This window comes from Mustela putorius, unplaced genomic scaffold (genome assembly GCF_011764305.1).
Source record: "Mustela putorius furo isolate JIRA1106 unplaced genomic scaffold, ASM1176430v1.1 tig00000508_pilon_pilon_pilon, whole genome shotgun sequence".
NCBI lineage: Eukaryota > Metazoa > Chordata > Mammalia > Carnivora > Mustelidae > Mustela > Mustela putorius.
In genome coordinates, this window is record NW_025421402.1 from 7,074,603 (window position 1) to 7,096,981 (window position 22,379).

Below are 22,379 nucleotides of genomic sequence, written 5' to 3' on the forward strand. Positions count from 1 at the left end.
GTATTATACTGTTGTCAATAAAATACAAGCTGCATTTGTTTTCTTGGAGAGCTATCAATCTGCATTCATCTCAAGTTTGTGAGTCGCAGGTCCTTTCATATGAATTATGCCCCACATATTTACCTTATGACTTTCATGTATTTAGCAAATGCATTATTTCTTTGGTTACCATATCTACCCCTGGACTTCTGCCTCAGCTGCTAAAGCTTCTCTGGTATTTTTTAGCAGCTATGTCCTTATCTTTTGGAAAAACCATAAATAATCATCCTGTGAAATGTGGATGAGGCTACAGGTCACTAACTTTCTATAGTTAACTTTTGCCATAACTTCCATGGTTTGATACGGTTCTTCCAGTTTTCATAACGATACTTCAAAGATGGATTTTATCTATAAACATAGTTCATTCTGACTGAACTTGGTTTTTATGTTTGCTTTTCTTGTTTTATTTTTCTAATAAACAAAAGCAAAACTTACTTTATTTTTCAGGATTTTATACTTGGTTCATGATTATTACTATATGAATACCTATGTCAGTAAAAGGAAGTAAAAATTGCCTAAAATATCAGTATCTGGAAATAAGTACTTTCAGTATTTTGAGGCCCAATCTTTTGTAAATTCTCTTTGTGTCAATACATGTACATAACATGCCCATAGTGATATAGTTAGATCAATATTATAAACATCGTCTTTTCAATGACATTTTTTTCTCATTTTCATATTTTTTTCTATTGTTGATGATGAGGCTACTTTAATTCTCCTCCATTTCCTTTCCTGCTATGGTAAATATTCCTGTATAGCTATTCTTTCTTCCTAATGCGTTTTTGGCAAGTGGGATTGACGCTGCATTTGGAATTATGGTCTGGTTGCCCGTTTCAGCATTCTGTCTCATTTGTTTTGGAGATGATCTAGAAATGTGCAGATCAGTCCCTACATTCTTTTTTCATGATAAGTTCATTTTATTAAAAGAGTTTGGGCACTAGCTTTTTACCAAAATTTATACATTATTCTTCTATGTATTTACCCAATTTAGTACTTAGTCAACTCGTGGAAAAGATGACTTTCCTTTGGAGAGCTCACTTCAACCTGCAATTTATATATTAGAGTTTTGCAGAAATATATTTAAGGATTATGAAATCTATTTCACATGACATAGCCTTGTCTAAGAAACAGCTTTTCTTTAAGGTTTTATTCAAATTTAAGAACCTGTGGTATTTCAAGACCTAACAAAATAGAATAACATCCCAGTCCAAAGAAAATGCTATTTATTTGATAACTAACTTTAGTACCTCTACATTAAGTATTAATTTCTCTTTGAAAATGCTCTTAAACTTTTGATTCACAATGTATTTTATAATTTTCCAGAGATTGCTATTTACTTAGTTATTTAGTAATTTTTATAGCATATAATTTTGATCTATGAAAAATGTCCATATCCCTCTTTACATATCTTGTCACTGAGAATATAAGATGTGTTTTGGACAGGACACTATGGCTGAACTCACAGCCATAATTTTCTCTTTATGGCATCATCCATTTGTTTATATTGATGCCTAACTTACTATAGGTGTGTGCTCATAAAGACATTGGGATTATAATGGTGAGGAAAATAGACATACTGTCTCATCTTAGGGAAACTTGCAATTTAATGAGAAGACAACTATTAAGGAAATATATATGCAAATAAATGTAAAGTTATGACCTACATAAATGGCAGAAGAGGTCTGGTGAGTGAGATCACCTAAGAGACTAGTTGACTACGTTGATTGTTGATTGATTGGCTGCTTCAAGGAAGGTTTTCCTGAGAGAGAGTTGAGCTGAGAGCTCTAGGATAAGGGAAGAGTTCCTATAGAAATGGCTGGGATAGGAAGGGTCATGTCACAGTTGAGTAAGTTTAAGAGTGCCACCATTTAAGAGTTTTGCCCGACAAAAGTGTAGGGCCAATACACAGAGGTGTGATGTGATCTAAGTCACATTTAAAAAGAATCTGTATTTGTAATTTGGAGGAAAAATGTAGAAGGCAAAAAGAAGTGTAGGTTCCTACTTGGTGGGTTTTTGCAAGAATCAAAAAAAATGGTAGATTGGTTGAAGTGGTTGTGGTAGTAGAGAAGGAGAGGTAGATGCATTCTACAGATATTTGGTGGTAAGAATTGAAAAGATTTGATAACTGATGTCATTTGCATCACATTTTTGTATTTGCAAATACAGGAGAGGAAAGAATCTAAGATGATACCTAAGTTTTGGGGTAACCAGGCTTGGTGGAATTTGGTGTCATTTACTGACAGGTACAAAATGGAGAGGACCAGTGTTTGAGAGAAAGGTCATAGGTTTGTTTTGGATCAGTTGAAGAGATCAGTTGTCTAAGTAGATGTGACATTCTGGAGTTACACAGTACTTCAGTTTAAGGCCATAGGTAGTTTCTTTGAATATTATTTTAAAGTTTGCAATTCTTTTTAAAACTAGAATTTTAGAAAGTTTATTGCTCTTTGTTATTATTTTACATATTACAAAAAAGAAATAACTTAAATATTTAAAAATACACTTGATACTTTATGGGACTCCTCTAATAACTTAATAGCTTTAAAAAGTGACTAGGCTTTGTCTGTTTTGTAATATTTTTATTTGCATTTTTTTGGCAGCTTAATATAACTATTCTCATCATCTAATGAATAGATTATATTGCTGTGTATGACCTTTCATTAATCAGCTGTACACAAAATAATGTAGGCAATAGTGGTGTATAAATTAAAAATTTAACTAGTGGGGGCAACTGGCTGGCTCAGTCAGGAGAGCATTGACTTGATCTTGGGGTAGTAAGTTCAACTCTACATTGGGCATGGAACATGCTTAAAAATATATATAACTAGCTGTATTAGAAGTATATGGTGTTTTTTCACAGAGTATAAACAGTTTTTAACATCAGAGATGATATGATTTTTAGCAGATATTTAAGAACAGTCACTCTGTCCCACATAATGGGTTATGCTAACCTTAGTTACGGATATTCTTGGTGGCATACTGTTTTATACAAACCCAGATCTGAAATATTAATGTGCTCTATGAGTTACTCACTTTATTCTGATTATTTATGCTGTTGACTTTGTATTCCCTAAATATTAACAGTGTTAAAAATAACAAAATCATTTGAGTTTGTGGAAGACTCTTAAGTGACTTTTCAATCGAGCATTGACTAGTAAAGGGTTTGAAGTTTTTCTACCTTGCCATAATCATTCCTTAGATAAGGGTCCATTATGTTTTTTTCCTTTATTAACATGAGAATAAAAACAAAATTACAAAGGGTTTAGAAATAAGCCATTTTCTATTCCTCGAATAGAAGTGAATATTATCAAAAAGAAAATAGAAACAATATAAAGCTTTTCTAATTTCAATTTTGAGATTTTATTGCCTTTTAATGCAGTAGTATTTAAATATTTCCAACTTCAATTAAAATTTTAAGATGAATGCATTTTTCATGTTTTTAAAAACTAATATCTTATCATTTTTTATAGGTCTCATATCTTTTGGGTGAACAGAAGTCTACCTTTATGGGGCTTACAGGTTATGTACAATTTTGTTCTATCCTTCTACTTCTGGCTTTGTTCATATTTCATAGAGAAATACTGTTGGAGAGAAAACTATTGATATTAAAACTGATTTTGTTTTATTGCTTAATTAATCTTGATGCATGTCTTGGACAGATGTTTTTTTCCCCTATCCTTGTGTTTGCCTGAGCCCTGCATTCTACCTTTTGAGAATTTCCTTCTGGTCAGAATTAGACTTCAGAAAGTTTTTGAGGGTTTGGAGAAAAACAGAGTAAATCAATGTATTAAGGCACCACAAGTTCTCAAAATGACTCTAGGTATTCATTTTATACAATCCTTGAAAAATTCATCAAAAGCCCGTAACCGTGTTTGCTCTTTTAGTGTATCTATAGTGTCTGGAACTTGTTAGAATCTCAGTAAATAATTATCAAATGCATAAACAAGTGAATGAATGGCTCATATAACCAATAGCAAGAGCTTGGTCCCTAAACAGATAATTGTGTAAATAAAAGGAAAAATATGTTCTGGGATAAAAGGAGTCCTGAAGAAAGAGTAAGAAATGCGAGGGAACATGTCTGAATTATATTGTTAGGGTGTTCCCTAGAGTCCTCTATACCTCTTCTTTGTTCCTTTTTTCTGTTGAATTTTATACCCAACAAACTTTTTACACGTTCCCATCTCTCTCCTTTACGTGTACTCTTGTCTCTCTCCAACAGATACTTTTTACTTTGTTATTTTTCAAAAGTAAAAGTTCTTTAAAGAGTACAGTCACTAAGATAAAAAGGTCAAAAATCACAGATTGGAAGACAGTTGAATCTTGGAAGTAATGGAAAGACTCTAAAACCGACTGTGTATAAACAGCCTTTAAAATACTTTAAAATCAAGTGTTTGGTTTGGTTTTTAGTCATTAGGATTGTGAAGTCTGTACATTTTAAATGTTAAAATGGATTATTTTAACTATTTATGCATTGTGTTTATAACTATGAAATCAAGTTTTTACTGTCTGGATATTTCATACTTTTTTTTGAAGTAAAGTTGCATTTAATTTTTTTTTTGTACTGATTTTCATTGCAGTCATTAAGTACAAATCCTTTTCAAATATTTAAGTGTTCACTAAAAATGTAGTCTTTTAATCTCTAGCTTGATTCCTATATTATTCTTCAGTGAGATACACTTTTAAAGTAAGTTAATATTTTTAAGAATAGTCATATATGGCCTTGAAATACATTTTCAAATTGCTTTTATCTGATAATGATATTTTACAATAATAATAATAATATTTTCAAATAGGATTTTGAGTAATACACGCTACAAATGTTCTAGAGACCATTTAACACTACTTATAGAAAAAAAGCATGGATGATTATGATTTAAAGGACTTGTGGAGTACATTTAAGAGGTGTGCATTTTATATCAGAGCAATGCTTGGCTTCCATATGGACTTCTGAATATATTTTACTTGTATTGCCATGCATTCATATGCTTTTTTATTGTACTTCTGTTTTAATATTCACTTTAATCAAAATTTTCATTCCAATAGGAGTTAAAATGTAAAACTCCAGGGTATCTGTCTTTCTTATGCAGATAGTCTTAAACCTCAAAGTCTTTAAACCAATATATTTGTTATTGGAGTCATTTCTTGTTTATGCTTGCTTATTTTGCTTCTATTCAGCTACTCCAAAGTGCTGAAAGTACTTACTACAAAATAATTTGGATATTTTTTCTAGTTACCTTTTCTGTTGCAGTTACAACCTTTTGGTAGTTCAGCAGCAGAAATTGTATATTTAATAGAGAATGTAGAGAAAGGTGGAAGCTTGTCCAGGCCATGCTCTTCCAGCTGTGAAAGAGGAATTGGTCTGTGAAAGAGGAATTGGTTATGACGTCCATTCAAATAAAATCTGGTCGTATCTTGAACTGTTGATGTGGACTATTTTGTTTGGTATTCAAGGATGTTGCTGTTTCATTTTGTTTGAGGTGGGTGACAGGAGAGAATGTATCTCTCAAGTTGAAGCTTACATTCTTTTATTTTCTGAAAGGAACTGCTGTCATTGATGTTGTAGAGGTGGTGGAGGTGTTGCTGGGAGAGGGTAGTGTTTGTGGTGGTGCAGTTGTGTGTGATTATGCATATTAGGAACACACACAAAACAACCTATTTTCTACATACCATGTAAACTCCAGCCAGTCTGACTATTCTAATTCCACATTTACATTTGAGATAATAAAAGTATTTATTAAGGAGTATTAGAAATATAAAACTAACCTGTAGTGTTGGGAATGGCTTGCAACCTGCCACCTGTATATAGAAGTTAGAGTGCCACATAATACCTCCTTATGTTTATATCTGTATATTATACAGATATATACATACATACACACATATATGTCCATATTTATAAAGTTAATAGTATTATAATCATGAATATATTTTTAAAATTTTATTGCATCTTCTGATTAAGGTACATTTTTTTTTTCAGGTTTCAGTGGCATTGATAAGTCTGTTTGAAACAATACTACTTGGTTATCTCAGTTATAAGGTAAGTTATTTTAATTGGAAGTTTTTGGCTGATAGAACACAGTACTAGCATAACCCAGTATTACTCTATTTATAATTTATACCTTGGGGTAAACCAAGTTCTTCTTAAACCTCTTTAATTATTTTGGGCCTCTGTGGTATGTGATAAAAATCTGTAGTATAATAATATTTTCCTTGGTGGCTTAAAATATTTCCCTAATTCCTGTGCTTAAATTACCTATTATATAATGTGAGGCAAGCAAATGGAATGGTCTTGCTTTTAATTGTTCTTAACCTCTTTTCCTGATCTGTAGAAAAAACATTGAGGGAACAAAAACATGTCTTCTAGGCATTATTTTAATGAATTATTTAATTTTTGGTGAGGCTTTGTCTGGCTAACACAATTTAACAAATATTTATTGAGTCCATATTTGATGAGGAGCTCCATACTGTGCATTGTTCTTTTCTCAGTGAGTTTCCATCTAGAAAGGGCGATAAGCAGGAGAAAATTATGCAGATACAAAATGCAAATAATAATAATACAAAACAGAATAGTAGGAACTTCCAGTGAGGAACAAATCAGTCCCATGGGGGTAGAGAGATGTCTGATCATATGATGAAAAGAAAATACTTGACTGAGTTAAGCAGAGCAGAGTCCTTGAGTCAGTGATTTCAATAAGGAAAGATGAAAAGACAAGACACTAGAGATTTATAGAATTAGCAAAGGCATAAAAGAAGTAATGTGCATATAAAATTGGAAGAATAATATAGAAGTTTAGGCAGAATTTGGGGGGGCATTTGGGAAAATATTGGTTGGGAAAATTTGGCACAATATTTTGAGAGCTTTGTATAGCAACATATAATGGGAATTTGATGGAGAATGTTGAACATGAGAGGTCTATAATTGTAATTAAGTTTTAAGAGTATTAGTTCAGAACATCTGTGCAGCACAGGTCAGAGAGACATCACAGAGAGAGCCATGTGCTAAATTAAGACACAATTATAGGAAGGAAAACTGGGAATGAGTTTTTGGCTGGGTCAATAGAATAGACAGAGTTGATGCAAGATGAAATATAAAGGTAGAAACTAAAGAAATCATCAACTAATTGGTTGAGAAAGTTGAGGAAAAGGCACGATCAAATATCACTTTAACATTTTCTAAATTCAAATGATTAGGAACATGGCAATAAAACTTAGAAAAATTACACCAAGGAAAAATCAGATTGGAGTCAAGATAGATATAATAATGGAAACAGTTTTGGAAATAGTGAATTTGAGGAGCTTATGGATAGATAGGTAGACATGACATGTGGACAACTAAAAATGAGAATCTGGAACATGCAGGGAAGAGAGATTTAAGATGGAGAGGTTATTTTCACAGAGATGGTGAAGGAAGCATTTAAGTGTCTTAAGTATGGGACAATAACCAAAGGAGAACCTAAGGTTCCTTTGATGGAGGTGCTTCACTATGGTTGTTGGAAGAAGGACAGAGTAATCAGGGAACACAGAGACATAAAAAGAAAGGTAGAAAGACTTTGGAAATCATTTGTTATTCACTTGTAAGAAACCAATTTCAATGGCATACAATTAGGAGTAGAAATGCTAAATGAAGAATGTTGATTGACTGGGATAGGGTCACTACCATAGAAGTGGTCAAATGAGGCAGAGAGGATTGCCCAATGATGGAAAATATCTGCATCCTTTAGAGAAACTAGGTAGAAAGGACTAAAAAAAAAAAAAAAAGATGGATGAAGCAAGTTTTACACAAAGTAAGAATGAATAAATTAAGTAATTCGTAGCTATTTATGGCTTATAATTAAGGCAAATTTGGATAGCAGAAACTCAATGAGATCCTCCTCTGAAATTAGATTTTTTCTTCAAATTAGATTTTGAGAAAAATTATAGAGAGGTACGCAGAAATGGATAGTGCATTAGCAACTATATACATTCTAATATTGTTCTTGGATACGTTAGGTTCTAAACTACCAACGTTAATAGCAAATCAATATTTATTTATTTATTTTTTTTTTTTTAAAGATTTTATTTATTTATTTGACAGAGAGAAAATCACAAGTAGATGGAGAGGCAGGCAGAGAGAGAGAGAGGGAAGCAGGCTCCCTGCTGAGCAGAGAGCCCGATGCGGGACTCGATCCCAGGACCCTGAGATCATGACCTGAGCCGAAGGCAGCGGCTTAACCCACTGAGCCACCCAGGCGCCCCTCAATATTTATTTTTATATTTGTTTACATGTATATACAGATAATGTTCATATTGTATATATTATATACATATATATAATATTTAGAAGCAAATTTAATACAGTAATCTGTAAGCACTTTATAATTCTTGAAATTAAGCATTCTACAATAAGCATGATGACTTAATCCTTAACAGAACAGTTTAAACAATCGTGGAGACTGCAGGTTTCGAAAAACAAAAACAATGAATAAAAATCATTTTAAATGAGCAAAAACTCTGTCAAGTGCAGGTAGAGGTTAGCAGATAATGATTTAAAAATCCCTGACATCAACTTATTGAATCCTCCATCCTACAGAAGTGCAGGTCTGTACTTAAATCATCATTCCATTCATGTTTATAGCTACTTGGCAGAACAACCACGGGATCGCCCAGCAGTAAAGTTCTTATTCTTCTGTTACCATAAATATCCTCTATGTCTTTATCAACTGCTTTCAAAATAGAACTCTATTTATACACACACATTCATTAAATCAAAAGGAAATGAAAACAAACCCCAGCATAATTTCCAAAATTCTGCAAACAAAAATCCAACATACCTAGAAGGCTTCTGTTAAATCTACAGTTCTTTTTTCTATAATCGCTTTATAAAAAGCAACAGTTTTGAAATTTTAACACATGATGGGCTCCATTCTGGCAAAGAACAAAGGATTTGACTAGGACTCCTAGACACCCATAGATACTGGTGATTCTTCTTCTTCTTCTTCTTTTTTTTCCCCACTAAGATTTTATTTATTTTTAAAGAGAGAGAGAGAGAGTGCAAGGGTGTGAGTGAGAATGGGACTAGGGGCAGAGGGGAAAGGAGAGGCACAAACAGACTCCCCACGGAGCACCATGACCTTAGGGTCATGACCCAAGCCAGCGGAAATCAAGAGTTGGTTGCTTAATGGATTGAGCCACCCAGATGCACCAATACTGGTGATTCTGCTTCTGGTGCCATGGAGATGGTGAATCTAATTATTTTTCAGTTTATATTTAGAGATACAAAATAAGACTATCTTGGGGTTACTACACTATTTTAAATTCACTAAAAGAAGATAAGTTATCAGCCTTTTTAGTTTTGTCTTTACATACAGGTTTTTTTTTTTTTTTAAGATTTTATTTATTTATTTGAGAGAGAGAGAGCGAGAGAGCAATAAGAGAGACCTTGAGAGGGTAGAAAGTCAGAGGGAGAAGCAGACTCCCTGTGGAGCTGGGAGCCCAAAGCAGGACTTGATCCGGAGACTCCGGGAACATGACCTGAGATGAAGGCAGTCACTTAACTGACTGAGCCACACAGGCACCCATACAGGTATTTTTAATATTGAAGAAGAAAGTGTTTTAAAAAAGTTCCTGGGTATATCTTGGTCTAACAACAATATTACCATACATCTTATAGTTTTTTGAGGGCGTTTTAGAGGTACAGAGATAATAGTTACAACTTCCATTTTTATTCATGATAAAAATAAAGCCTGATACATTTTAGAAAAGTATCTATTTTCCTGCATTTTTATTCATTAAGGAAATTTAGGTCCATACCAAATGTTGTAAAATGGTTGGATTAACGTTTATTTATACTTTATTGAATTCCATAAGAGAAACGTATTCTACACACTTAGAACAGATAAAGCTACCTAAGAAATTATTTTTCTTCTCTATCTCTCTTTTTTTAAGATTTTATTTATTTATTTGACAGAGAAAGCAAGAGAACAGAAGCAGGGGAGCAGCAAAGAGAGAAAACAGTCTCTTGGCTGAGCAGGGAGTCTGGCATGGGGCTGGATCCCAGAACCCTGGGATCATGACCTGAGCCAAAGGCAGATGCTAACCGACGGAACCATTCAGTCGGTGCATTAACATACTTCTCAAGCCCTAACAGGCAAGGAAACAAGCAGTTCTGTAACATGTTATTAACACTTATCCAGGAGATTAGTGGTAAAGGCATAGGGAGTGGGACATTCCAAGCAGTAGGAGAAGTGTGAGCAGAGTTATAAAAGTAGAAATAGTCTAACTTATTCAGAGAACTGTATAAAATTCAGTATGGATGAATCTGTGGCTGGATTCAAGATGGAAATAGAAGTATAATAGATACAAACAGACCAGTAACAGAGTCCAGATTATGAACCTTCATATAATCCAAGGAATAGTTTGGATATTATTAAGTTGGTAGTGGCATTTTAGAGAGAATCTTTTGGCTTTATTATAGAAGATAAATCAGAAATCAACCAGATTAAGTCAGATAACACTTATGAGACTCTTAATTGTTTGAGAAAAAAATCCATGAAATAAAATTGATGTATTACAAAAGGAAATGAAGAAAGTCATCAGAGATATATAACATTTTTGTTTACTATGAACTAAAGTTGTCCAAACAGTATCTCATAGCTAAGAAAATTAATATTAATCTTGCTGTGTATTAATAGAGATATCCTGACATATCTCCAGTGGTAACTGTTTCCACAGCCTTCCTTCTCTTGCTGGTCACATCAGTCTTTTCCCTAGCAACAGTCATTGACACTAAAGAGAGAGGTACAATCACCAGTAAAAGCACACCAGGAATGGAACAAGCCAAATGTTAAGCATTCAGTAAAACAAAACAAAACAAAACAAAGCAACAACAACAAAAAACTGGTGAATGAAATGGTAATTTAACATGCACACCCAAAGTCAGTCATAACTGCTTTATTGAACCAACTTGACTTAGCACAAGTAGGAAAGGTCTTTAGTCCTCAGACACTTTTCCAAATCCACACATCCTCCTGATCCATGCTGATCAGATGACATGTTGTCAAGGTCCCAGAATATTTGTAGTCTCCAATCACAAGGCAAATTTCAGTTTAGTATTTTAGAAATTATGCTCAATATATATAAACATTTAAAATTTTCATTCACTTCAAGACTTCAGCTTAACCTTGGCTCAGACCTGTGTGGGACGGGGAATTCTTGTGAGGTTATCAGTCATTCCCACTTCCTTTCTTATTTAATGTTGCTGATCCTGGTCCCTCTGGGGCTGAGGAGGCACAAGGAGTGAGGTCAAGTCAGCGTCTGGAATGAAGGTGCCGGACTGGCACAAGTAGAGAGTTTTGTGTTGGGTTGCTCTGCATGACAGACACAAGTAGGGCTGCTGTGGTCTTCTGCAGACCTTTGACTAGTGCTCCTTGGATGCTTCAGTGCCTCTCGCTGGCCACTAAGACTGTGACCTAAGCCGTGGACCTCTGAGGTCCACCAGTTATTGAAGTCTTGTTTTTTTTTTTTTTTTTTTTTTTTTAAAGATTTCATTTATTTATTTGACAGACAGAGATCACAAGTAGGCAAAGAGGCAGGCCGGGAGAGAGAGAGAGAGGAGGAAGCAGGCTCCCCGCAGAGCGGAGAGCCCGATGTGGGGCTCATCCCAGGTCCCTGGGATCATGACCTGAGCCGAAGGCAGAGGCTTTAACCCACTGAGCCACCCAGGTGCCCCTTGAAGTCTTGTTTTGTCTTCAGGTGCACCGCCATGCCAAGTGTAAACTCCTTTAAAATGGCCATAGATTTTATTCTATAGAGTCTCGTTTGGTTCCCAGAAAACAAGTACCTTTGTCTTAGAATTGGCGTCATTGCGGCTTGCTCTCGTTTCAGCCCTCTTTTCTCATGGCACTGTTGTCTTTTCATGTTTAGATATCTTGGGCATGAGCCAGATACAGTCTCTATGTGTGAGCCGAGCTCCCAAAGTGGTTCTCTTGAGGAAGCACCAAAACATCACGAATATGTCAGTACAGAGGGTTTCTCGTTGCTTCCATTTCTTCCACCTGCTCCCCTTACCACTTTCTGGATAGCCTGGAGATGGTGAAGAATGATCAGCAAAACGTATTACCTAATATTTGAGTTCATGGTTATTAGCCAGTCTGGAACCTTGCTTTGTGATGTGGTAGTATCTTCTATTACTGTAATATTTGAAGCCTTTGGGACCTCAAGGAAAATTAAGAAAAGTTCCTAACTTTGAAGCCAGTATTATAAGATGACTGGAAAATACAGGAACCCAGATTTCAAATTGCTTTTCTAATATGGAGATCTCTTCAAAGAAGAATAAACTGCTGTATAGGGAGTTCTGAGTTTTTTCTTTCTTTCTTTTTCTCCCCCCTCCACCATTGGACACCATTTAAGAAACTGTCAGTGATTAACCTGTTTATATCAGAGACAACTTCATGATTGTGTAGTATACATTTGCCCAGAGCAATACATTTAGAAAGGCCTCTGCTTATTTTTTTTTTATTAACATGTATTTCAGAAGTACAGGTCTGTGATTCATCAGCCTTACACAATTCATAAAACTCACCATAGCACGTACCCTCTTCAATGTCCATCACCCAGCCACCCCATCCCTCCTACCCACCTCCCCTCCAGGGCCTGTGCTTATTTTAATATTCTCCTCTCACCTTCTGGAAATTGTTCATAATTTGTTAATAAGAAGCCCTGAATTTTCATTTTGCATTAGGACCCACAAATTACGTCACCAGTTTTAATGAATACTGTTGTACTATGTGGGTTGGAAGATTAGAATCTAAATGATTGAAAAAGCCCTTCCTTTAAGTTTTAACATAGACACAATGTTAATACCAAGGAACGTTAACAAGTATATATATTTACAAGCTATTTAACATACTTTATAGTTTGTGAATATAACTCATGTAGTAAAAAAATTAAGATTGAATCATTTTACTGATTCTGTAGCTTCTTTAATATGGGTATTTCTACTAGTAAGTTTTCTTCCATGAAATATTATATGATCAGAATGTGTTGTGTGCAATATTCCAGACTTACTATAAATGTTTGTTCTACTTCTTAAACTTATGAAAAAATTGAGAGAGTACAATTATATTGAGAAAAATACTCTTTAAAAGTCATTGCTACATTTTTATGTAATGATTTAATATTCTGTTAATGTAAGCATCCTTGCTGGAGAAATTCTGAGTGCTGTCTTTTTCCCCCTTTAATGGGATTCAGTATAATTGACTTTCATTTTTATTTATTCTTTCTTGGAAGGGAAACATCTGGGAACAGATTTTACGAATACCTTTCATCTTGGAAATAATTAATGCGGTTCCCTTCATTATCTCAGTAAGTCCTAAAAGCATCTTTAAAATAAATAATTTTGTCATTAGACTTAAGTCTTTAAATCTAAATACTAATAAATAATACATTAGCTCCAATAAATGATTTTAGGCTTTGGTTAGGATAATGGTATTAAAAATAAATAGTAAAATCGGTTGGCTAACTGGATTATGAAATTAAATGAAAACAAATACAAATGAGCTTTAGTGCAATAACAAAATAAAATACTTTTTCAGACATATATGCTCTGGATGTGCCATGTGAATAGGTGTTAATATTATCTAGATAGACTAGAAATTAATCACTCCATTTCTTGTCTATATTGCAGAATTTTTTAAAAAAAGTTATAAACTGACAAAAAACAAAATCAGACATGTAAATACAGAAAACTGATGGTTGCCAGAGGGAAGGGAGTAGGGGGTTGGGCAAATTGCACCCAATTTGGTGCAAGGGAGTGGGGATACAGGCCCAGGTATGAAATGAACACCATGGCAATAAAAGGCATAGCTTAAGGAATATAATCAGTGATATTGATATCATAGCACAGATGGTAGCTACCCTTGTGGTGAACATGGCAGGATGTATAAACTTGTGAAATCACTAAGTTGTACATCTGAAACTCATATAACATTGTACGTCACCTATACCCAAATAAAAAAAAAAATAGAAACGAAGTATTGATAAAAGTTTCTCATACTGCGCATATATTTATTTCTAGCTTAAACACAATATTTACTAAGTCCAATTCTCCCATTAATAAGAAAGTTGCCAACAGCCAGATAATTAGTAATTTGCTTCTTTATCAAAGTTCTGTGGAATACCAATTCTACGATGATCCTGCTCAATTGCAGCCCCATAAATATGTAACAAGCACTTTACCATTGCAAAATTAGGTCTTAATCTGTATTTCATAGAGTTATGATAATGTCTGTTGGGGATATGCTTTCTTACACTTCCTTTGAACTTTATTTGGAAAATTATGAAAATAAGCAAATACTATTTAATAAGCAAATACTTAGAATAACTATGGTTATTCTAAGTGGCTTATTTCTGACAATTATTTTAATTTGAGTGATTCACCTAGAGGAACAACTGGAGCTAGATTAAATGACAGGCTAAGTAAATATAGTCCAATTGAATATGGTTCCCAATGTTACTTAAAATGTTTAAATCTGAAGAGAGTAAGTGGTAATGTTATCAAAAGGGAAAGCCTTCTCTGTCTCCTTATTCCTACTTTCCCCCTCCAGTTGTAGGGAAGAAAGAGGTGATGTCTGTTATAAACTGTCAAAATGAAAGATTAATGATAGAATTACCATAGTTATAGCTGACATTCAGCAGAGCTCAGTTTTTTTCCTTTCTGCTTCTACAATAATTTCCCAAAGAATTTTTCCCTAAGTAATACTTAGGCCAATGAAGGAAAAGATTGGATCTTCTCCTTGCATTTTATTAATGAGTTTAACGAATTTATCACATGCATTAAAAATTTTAGTCTTTATTAACTTTTTTTGTTGTTGTTCTACATTTTAATCTGCTGGATGATTTTTGCTTTGAGATAAAAGTTTAGTTTTGGTTTGTTTTTTAGATCTTCTGGCCTTCCTTAAGGAATCTATTTGTCCCTGTCTTTCTAAACTGTTGGCTTGCCAAACATGCCTTGGAAAATATGATTGTAAGTATGAAAATGAAGTGTAAATACAATATTTTCACCCTTCCATTATTTCTTACATACTTTCACTGCTTATATTAAACAGAAAGAGAAGATGATTATCTATTTCTTTCTCCTATGAAATATAAACTCATACTTCGTGATTTATATAGGTATAATTAAATTTCTAAATTGTTCATTTTTAAAAGAAATAAATTTATTTTAAATTAATAATTAAAAAAATAAATTTAGCATCCCAGTAAATAATTTTACTTAAATATTTGTAAAAATGAAAGAGTTTTGGTAAAATACTATCAAATAAAGAGGTATGTTATATTAATACTGAAGACCTTCAGTCTGCTTGTATTCTAATTCAGAGTAAAAACTTAACTTGGGGCTATCTTAACTTGGCCCATATTGCCAAGTCACCACCTTTGTAAGTCCCTGTGACCTGGTGAACAAAAACAGTTCCGATTTTCTAAATATCACCAGTCTAGAGCTACCAATAACTTTGGTTATTTGTCTTAAGAAGAGAACAAAAGTAGTTACCTTATAGACTTTGCTATAAGAATTAAGTTAAACTACGTATATGTATAAGCACATAGGTGTGTGTGTGGGGTGTGTGTGTGTATAAATTATTGTATCTGGCATAAAAATAGTAAGGACTCAATACTTAGTTTTACTACATTGAAATTAAATTCATTTGGAAGCAAACTTTTTTTCCTTTTAAATGTTTTGAACAGAAATGGAACACAAAAATTTTAGCCAAAGGAATATTTATGTAGTATTTGAGTATTCACAATCAAATGAATGTTTCTAAACATTTATGTTAAATAACTACTGGAATCTCATGAAGATACATGTCCAAATGATAGGGGAGTATGACCTGTGGAATGGTTTGAAGAAATGTTGGGCTGTCTTGACTATTCCCCAAAAATACTATTTCACTAAATAAAGATTGCCTAAACTGCTAAAGAAAAAAATACACGGGGGAAAAAATAAACCTCTTTATACTAATTTGTGTTCTTAGTCAGTGGAAAAAATTTGCCTAACCAAGGGAGTCATTAGTCAGTCACCGAGAGTGAAAGTAGTATTTTGCAATATTAATTTAGGATTCATTTTCCATTGTGTTTCTGGATTTTGCTTCTCTTTTCACTGATTGGAGATATTTTTATTTATTTTTCTGCTCATTAACACGTCTGTTAAAAAGAAAGTAAGGGATGAGATGAGAGGTTAACTTCTAATCAACTCAGTTTTTTGTTTTCTTAACAGTTCTGATGAAGTATGCGGTAGAGGAAGATAAAATAGAGGCTTATTGAGATTTTATATTGGTGAAGTGATTCATTGCATTCAACACTGACTTTAAGATAGTTAAAATTTCATTATAAAATATTTGATATGAGCAGAAACCTACAAAGTATGAAAAAAACCTCTGAATCTACCAAAGACTATAATAATAATTTATATTCTTCTAATATTTCCTATAAAAAATACACACATATCATAATGAAATTACAGTGTATGTTCAGTTTTATAATTTGAATTTTGAATTTTGTTTTTTGTTTTTGTAGTACTGAATTTCATATGTCTTCAAATCATTTTTCATAGCTGCATATAAATCTGTTATATAGTTTTGATCATTTTATTTAACCATTTTGTATTGCATGTTTTAGTTATTTTAGTAGTAATGAGCATTTATTATTTCATATAAGTATTATAATTTTGTAATAAGGTGAACATAAATATTAATTTTTATCTTTGATGCTTTTCATGTGGTCAGTTTTTAGAAATTAGGTTATTGAGTAAATACTGATTAAATTAATTAATGAATGCTTGAAATAAAAAGAGCATGGCTGTGACCTGTGTTACTGAATCACCTTCAAGAAATTTTATAACAAATTACATGGGCAATATCAATCATTTCTCAGTGCTCATGTTTTATATTTTAAACAACACTGAGTATTATTATTTTTTAATGTTTTTCAATTGGAAACATAAAAAGTATATCTTTAATTCATTTATATTAATGAATTTAAATTTAAAAATTTTATTCATTGACTGTTTTGCATTTTCTTTTTCATGATAGATTGCCTGGCATATTTCATGTCGTTTTTCCTGATTCAGAGAATGAGATGTGATTGTAGCTTGACTTAGCTATTACTATTAAAATAAGAATTTTTCATTAGAGACATTGCTCACTATGGTAGGCTTTTTAGGAGTCAGTACAATATCTCTGCAGATCTTGATAAGGGGAGAGTAAACTGAAATTTGGGGCTTTGGTGGTCCCCCATAGTATTATCTTTGTAATATGAATGCTAAGGTAAAGTATATTTAGACCTAGGCAAAAATGGAAATATGAAGCTATATCCATTTAAAGTATATCCATTGAATGTGCACAAGATATATATAATATGATGAGGTATAATATACAATAACAAATGTAGTGAAACTCATGGATATGTAGTATTTTCAAAATTAAAATAGGCTTCTTTGGTTTTATTTTAGAATGATCTGCACAGAGCCATTCAGCGTACACAGTCTGCAATGTTTAATCAAGTTTTGATTTTAATATCTACATTACTATGCCTTATCTTCACCTGGTAAGACTGTACATACCATTTTTATTGTCTCATTTAATTATAGTTTTTAAATATACATCATTTTAACTCAATTGGCTAAAATAAATAGAGAAATATTCACTATAAATATAAAGAGTTACCTATAGAAATAAAAGTAAAATCTCTCCTTCAGTCTTACAAAAAAAACAAGAAGGTGCATCTATCATTTGGTATTGATATTTACTGCAACTTTGACATTTTCCCAAATGTTGTAAACAATCAAATTACAAGAATTTGTACTGCATGCCACAGTTGTCAAACAAAAAATTTTCTTTCAAACTGCTGACATGGAGATGCCCTCATCTTTCTACAATCTTCAAAGCAGAAACACTGTTGAGAAAACTGTCATTGCCCGTCACTGTCTCTCCCTGTGCCTTCCCTCCATGATGTTTTAGTGTGCAGTCAGGCAGAAAGCAAGGGCAGATCTCCTGACAAAGCAATGCAGGACCTGCTACTTTGCCTTATTATAGAAAACAGCTATTTCTTCTTCTGGGAAGTCTCACTTTGATGATTATAAAGTAATCCAGTGGGAAATGTTGTGTTACACATATGGATTCATATAGATCCTTAAGAGGAGAAAAAATGTGAAACAAAAAAATGAAGTAGAATAATATATCTGTTTTGCAGGAGTCCTAGATATTATATGTAATTGTGCTCTGTCCTGGATTTGACCTATCGAGAAAGAGAAAAAGTTAATTAGAAAGTACAAAATAAGAAGAATGCCCTCATATGCTAGTACAATTGAATTAGATATAAATAGAGCTATAGATATATATAAACAAGGTAGAGATATGTAGGTATAGCAACTACTTTGTATCAGTACTTTGTAGTTAATTCTCTATTAACTGGATTTAAAATAGGTTTTATTTCATACTTTGCATCTTGAAAAATAAATACAATTTAAGACATTAAATGTCCTTAAGTATAAAATATCTCTCTAAAATTGACACAAAGCCATCTTATCATTTTAATCTTTTTTACTGCTTACAAATTGTTTTTATCGTTCACCTAGTAAACACCTAGCTGCATAAATATGAAATATTAAAAGGAATGATTTCCCTTCTAAAGTCACTAAAAATTCTTAATTTTAAGATAATAACATTATATTAATAGTTTAGGAGGTTTTTTTCATTTTATTTATGGAAAAATACTCCAAATTAAAATTCTTTGAATACCTGTGCACATGCTAATATTTCAAATGCTGGAAAATTACAAAAAGTGAACTGAATGATTTTTAAAATATTATTAGAGTATGTTAAATTTAGTAAAGAGGTAATTGAAATATTAATTAAAATATTATTAGAGTATGTTAAATTTAGTGAAGAGGTAATTGAAATATTAATGCTGAGGGGTGCCTGGGTGGCTCCCTCAGTTGGGTGTCTGTCTTTGACTCAGAACATGATCCTGGGGTCCTGGGATGGGGTCCCTCACTGGGCTCCTGGCTCCGCAGGGAGTCTGCTTCTCCCTTTGCCCCTCTCCCTGCTCAAGCTCTCTCTCTCAAATAAATAAATAAAATCCCTTTATTAAAAAAAAAATATTAATGCTGAAATAAGGACAAATTATTTTTATCTGAAAACACTTTGCTCAGCACTTTTGTTTTGAAGTCATCCTCATCATAGTGGTGGACTCTCTGCTCTTACTTTTTGCCTCTTTGTCTATTTCTTGCGTAGTTTTTATTTTCTAAAGAAGCAAATAAACAAATCTTGCTACTTTCTCATGCCTAGGGATGCAGCAGTGCTAGATGCCTAGGGATGCAGCAGTACTAGATAATGGGTTTTTGTGATGTATATGAAATGGCCATTATACAGTTTATTTATCATTTAAATTATTTGTGTTTTCTTTTTATTTTATCTGCTGTTGGAGTTGCTTTTGTTGTTGTTCTTGCGTGTTACTGGCTTTCATAACATACATTATAAATGTGCAGTGTTATTGCTTTTATTCACGTGTACATCAATACATTTTCTGTTAGTACATTTACATAAACATGTTTTTAAATTATAATACCTAAAACGGAGAAGCTGAAGTTTGATGTCTTTGTGTATTCTTCTCTAGCATTCCAAGCGAAATGTCTTCATAAGTCATGACTATCATATGAGGGTAGAAAAAATCTTTTTTCGAATTCACCATCAAAACTGTAGTTACTGATGAGAAAAATATAAACAATGTTATATTAGTTATAATTCACAGGCTGTTTTAACAAAGAGTTATTCCACACAGACACTGTAAAATATAAATATACACAAAGGTTCAGCAATATGTGTAAGTAGTCTGTCCAAGAAGGTCACATCAGCTTCATATTAATGGATACTAAATTTCCTTAGAATTTGTTTTCTGCCATTCCCAAAACATGGTTTCTGTAACGTGGCTCGAGATGGCTAGTCTACACTTGCCATTACATCCTGACTCCAGCCTGTAGGAAGGAAGAAGATAAAGCACAACCCAGAAATTACATGCATAATATAGCCCAGTATTTGCTCATATATCCACACATAGCCGATAGGGAGTCTACAGAAATCTGGTCTAGCTGGGAAAGAATTTACCCAGCTGAATGTTGTACTATCATGGAAGAGCGAAACCAGATACTGTGGAACAATAAGCAATCTTTTGCACTGATAAGTCATAAAAGCCCATAAGTATATCATTTGTTTAAAACTCAGGGCTATGCCAGTTTGGAGCCCATGGGCAACTTACTGAAATTATCCAGCTTTATTTGCCACATTATTAAATGAGGATAATATTAATTATCCTATAAGACTTTTGCCATACTTTTCTTTAATGAAGACTAAATTAGATATGCTTATACAATGTCCATCAAAGGATGTGGCATTTGGTATGAACACTCCAAAAATTTCATTTAATTCCACTTCAATATTCCATATATTCTGTATCTTCCGTATATAAGATGATTAAATTATGTGACTGCACAAAAACTAATTTGATCTAAAAGATCTAGGAATACTAATTTATTAATAATAATATAAAGCTGAACTGAGATGCCTAAAAATATATTTATTGGGACATATGAGGAAACATTTTCCTTCATTATAATGTATTCAGGTTTTCTGTCCTTTCTACTTATTCCTAATATTTGTTTCCTCTAGCTCCACTAAGTTAAAAGTAATGGTAGCATCTCCCTTTCTCTGGGTACCTTTACTATTTTATACTATACAAATTCACACACACACATACTCGCTCTCTCTCTCTCTCTGTATATATATATATATATATATATATATTTTTTTTTTTTTTACATTGTGATGAGATTAGCCTTAATTACAGTTACATTATGTCATAGAGCAAGACTGTAAGTGCTTTTCCAAATCAGAATTTTTAATGCAAACAATTTAAGCCCCCAAAGATTCAGGAGCTAATATTTGATTAACTGGATGTGTTCATGAATTTCACAATGTTAAAATTACCTGTTTTGGAAAGCTGCTCTATAGTTTTAAAATGTATCTTCTCTTCATCATGATTAACATTACAAAGAACTATCATTAAGCATCTGTCTACAAGAGATACATGCCAAACTGAAATAAAATTAAGCTGCTGACCCACTCTCTGTAGGGGATGTGCTCAGAATTGTTTTTCCTGTCGTTGTAATGGAATTTGGACTAATCTTTCCCCACGTCCGCTGTGTACCCCTCTTGATCAATAATGCACACTTCCAAGACAGCTGGGAATTGTGATTCAGCCTGTGTCTCTGTAACAAAGCAGAGGAAACTCGTACATCGGGAATCAAGCGCATGACTTTAGCTTAATTATCAACATATTCTAACCAATAATAAGTACTCTAATTTGTAATGCATTTGGTGTTTCTAATTTTACACTAGTAGGCTTATTTTGCACCTACTTTGTTTCAAACTGTAATTTTTTATTTGAATATGTATGTTTAGATATTTTCACATTATTTTATAGAGCTGTAACATCAAGATCTGAATTGTGTTCATGGGTATTTTGTGTTTTAGTCCAATGTAAGAAATTTAGTTTACCTTCTCAGTCTCATTTCAGGAAAAAAGAAATCCATTTATTGTTTAAAAACATGACCTAGTTAAAATTATTAACACGCTTAATTCAAAAAGTATTTGGAATCTTCTTGTGCATCTTTGATTAATGCTTATTTTGTTGCTCGGTGCTGAAGTTCTTGAACTCTATTTACTGATTTAACTCTTAAGGCAAACAGCCTTGTGACAGGAAGTGGACAGAGAAAAAATAAGAACTGAATTTTAGAGAAAGTATTAAACCATCATCTAATGGTGTTGTCGCCATCGTGGTTTTTGGTCACCAGATTTGTTTGGTCACATTTATTTTGGTTTATTACCAATGAATGACAGAAAGTGTGTTTGTCTGAGAATCAGGAAACAAAGAATGCCTAGATTTGTATTACACTAGAACATATAGAAAACTCTTTGTCCCAACTAAATTTTCCATAAGTGGGCAGGCAGATGTTAGACAACTAGAATTTAAACCATCATTGAGCTATGAGGGTAATGTATAGTTATTTTCAGACATACAAGAACTTAGAAAGTATGCTATCTACCTATTATTAAGTATGTACTGCAGGAATAAGAAAAGAAAAGGATAAAGCGAAAGGAAAAATATATAGCTTATGAGAATCCATGGTATATGCAATAGCAGCACCTTAGATCTTTCTTTGGGGAACCCCATTTTCATACTGAGTTGTATCAGAATTGCAGTTGAGGGCTTATCCAGGAAGAGGCAGAGACACCATTTTTAATTTCCTTGACATA

At 33.0% G+C, this 22,379-nt stretch overlaps 1 protein-coding gene across 9 annotated transcripts in view; it reads left to right on the top strand.

Annotated features, from left to right (window-relative positions):
* The window catches only part of KCNT2 (potassium sodium-activated channel subfamily T member 2), a 345,029-nt gene that overhangs the window by 111,970 nt on the left and 210,680 nt on the right, over positions 1–22,379 (top strand). For all 9 annotated transcript variants that reach the window (XM_045081137.1, XM_045081140.1, XM_045081141.1 and 6 more), the window contains exons 4-8: positions 3,507–3,555; positions 6,014–6,073; positions 13,303–13,377; positions 14,954–15,037; positions 17,519–17,613. In XM_045081137.1, the coding sequence (XP_044937072.1) occupies positions 3,507–3,555; positions 6,014–6,073; positions 13,303–13,377; positions 14,954–15,037; positions 17,519–17,613 (363 nt within the window). The remainder of the gene's footprint in view (positions 1–3,506; positions 3,556–6,013; positions 6,074–13,302; positions 13,378–14,953; positions 15,038–17,518; positions 17,614–22,379) is intronic.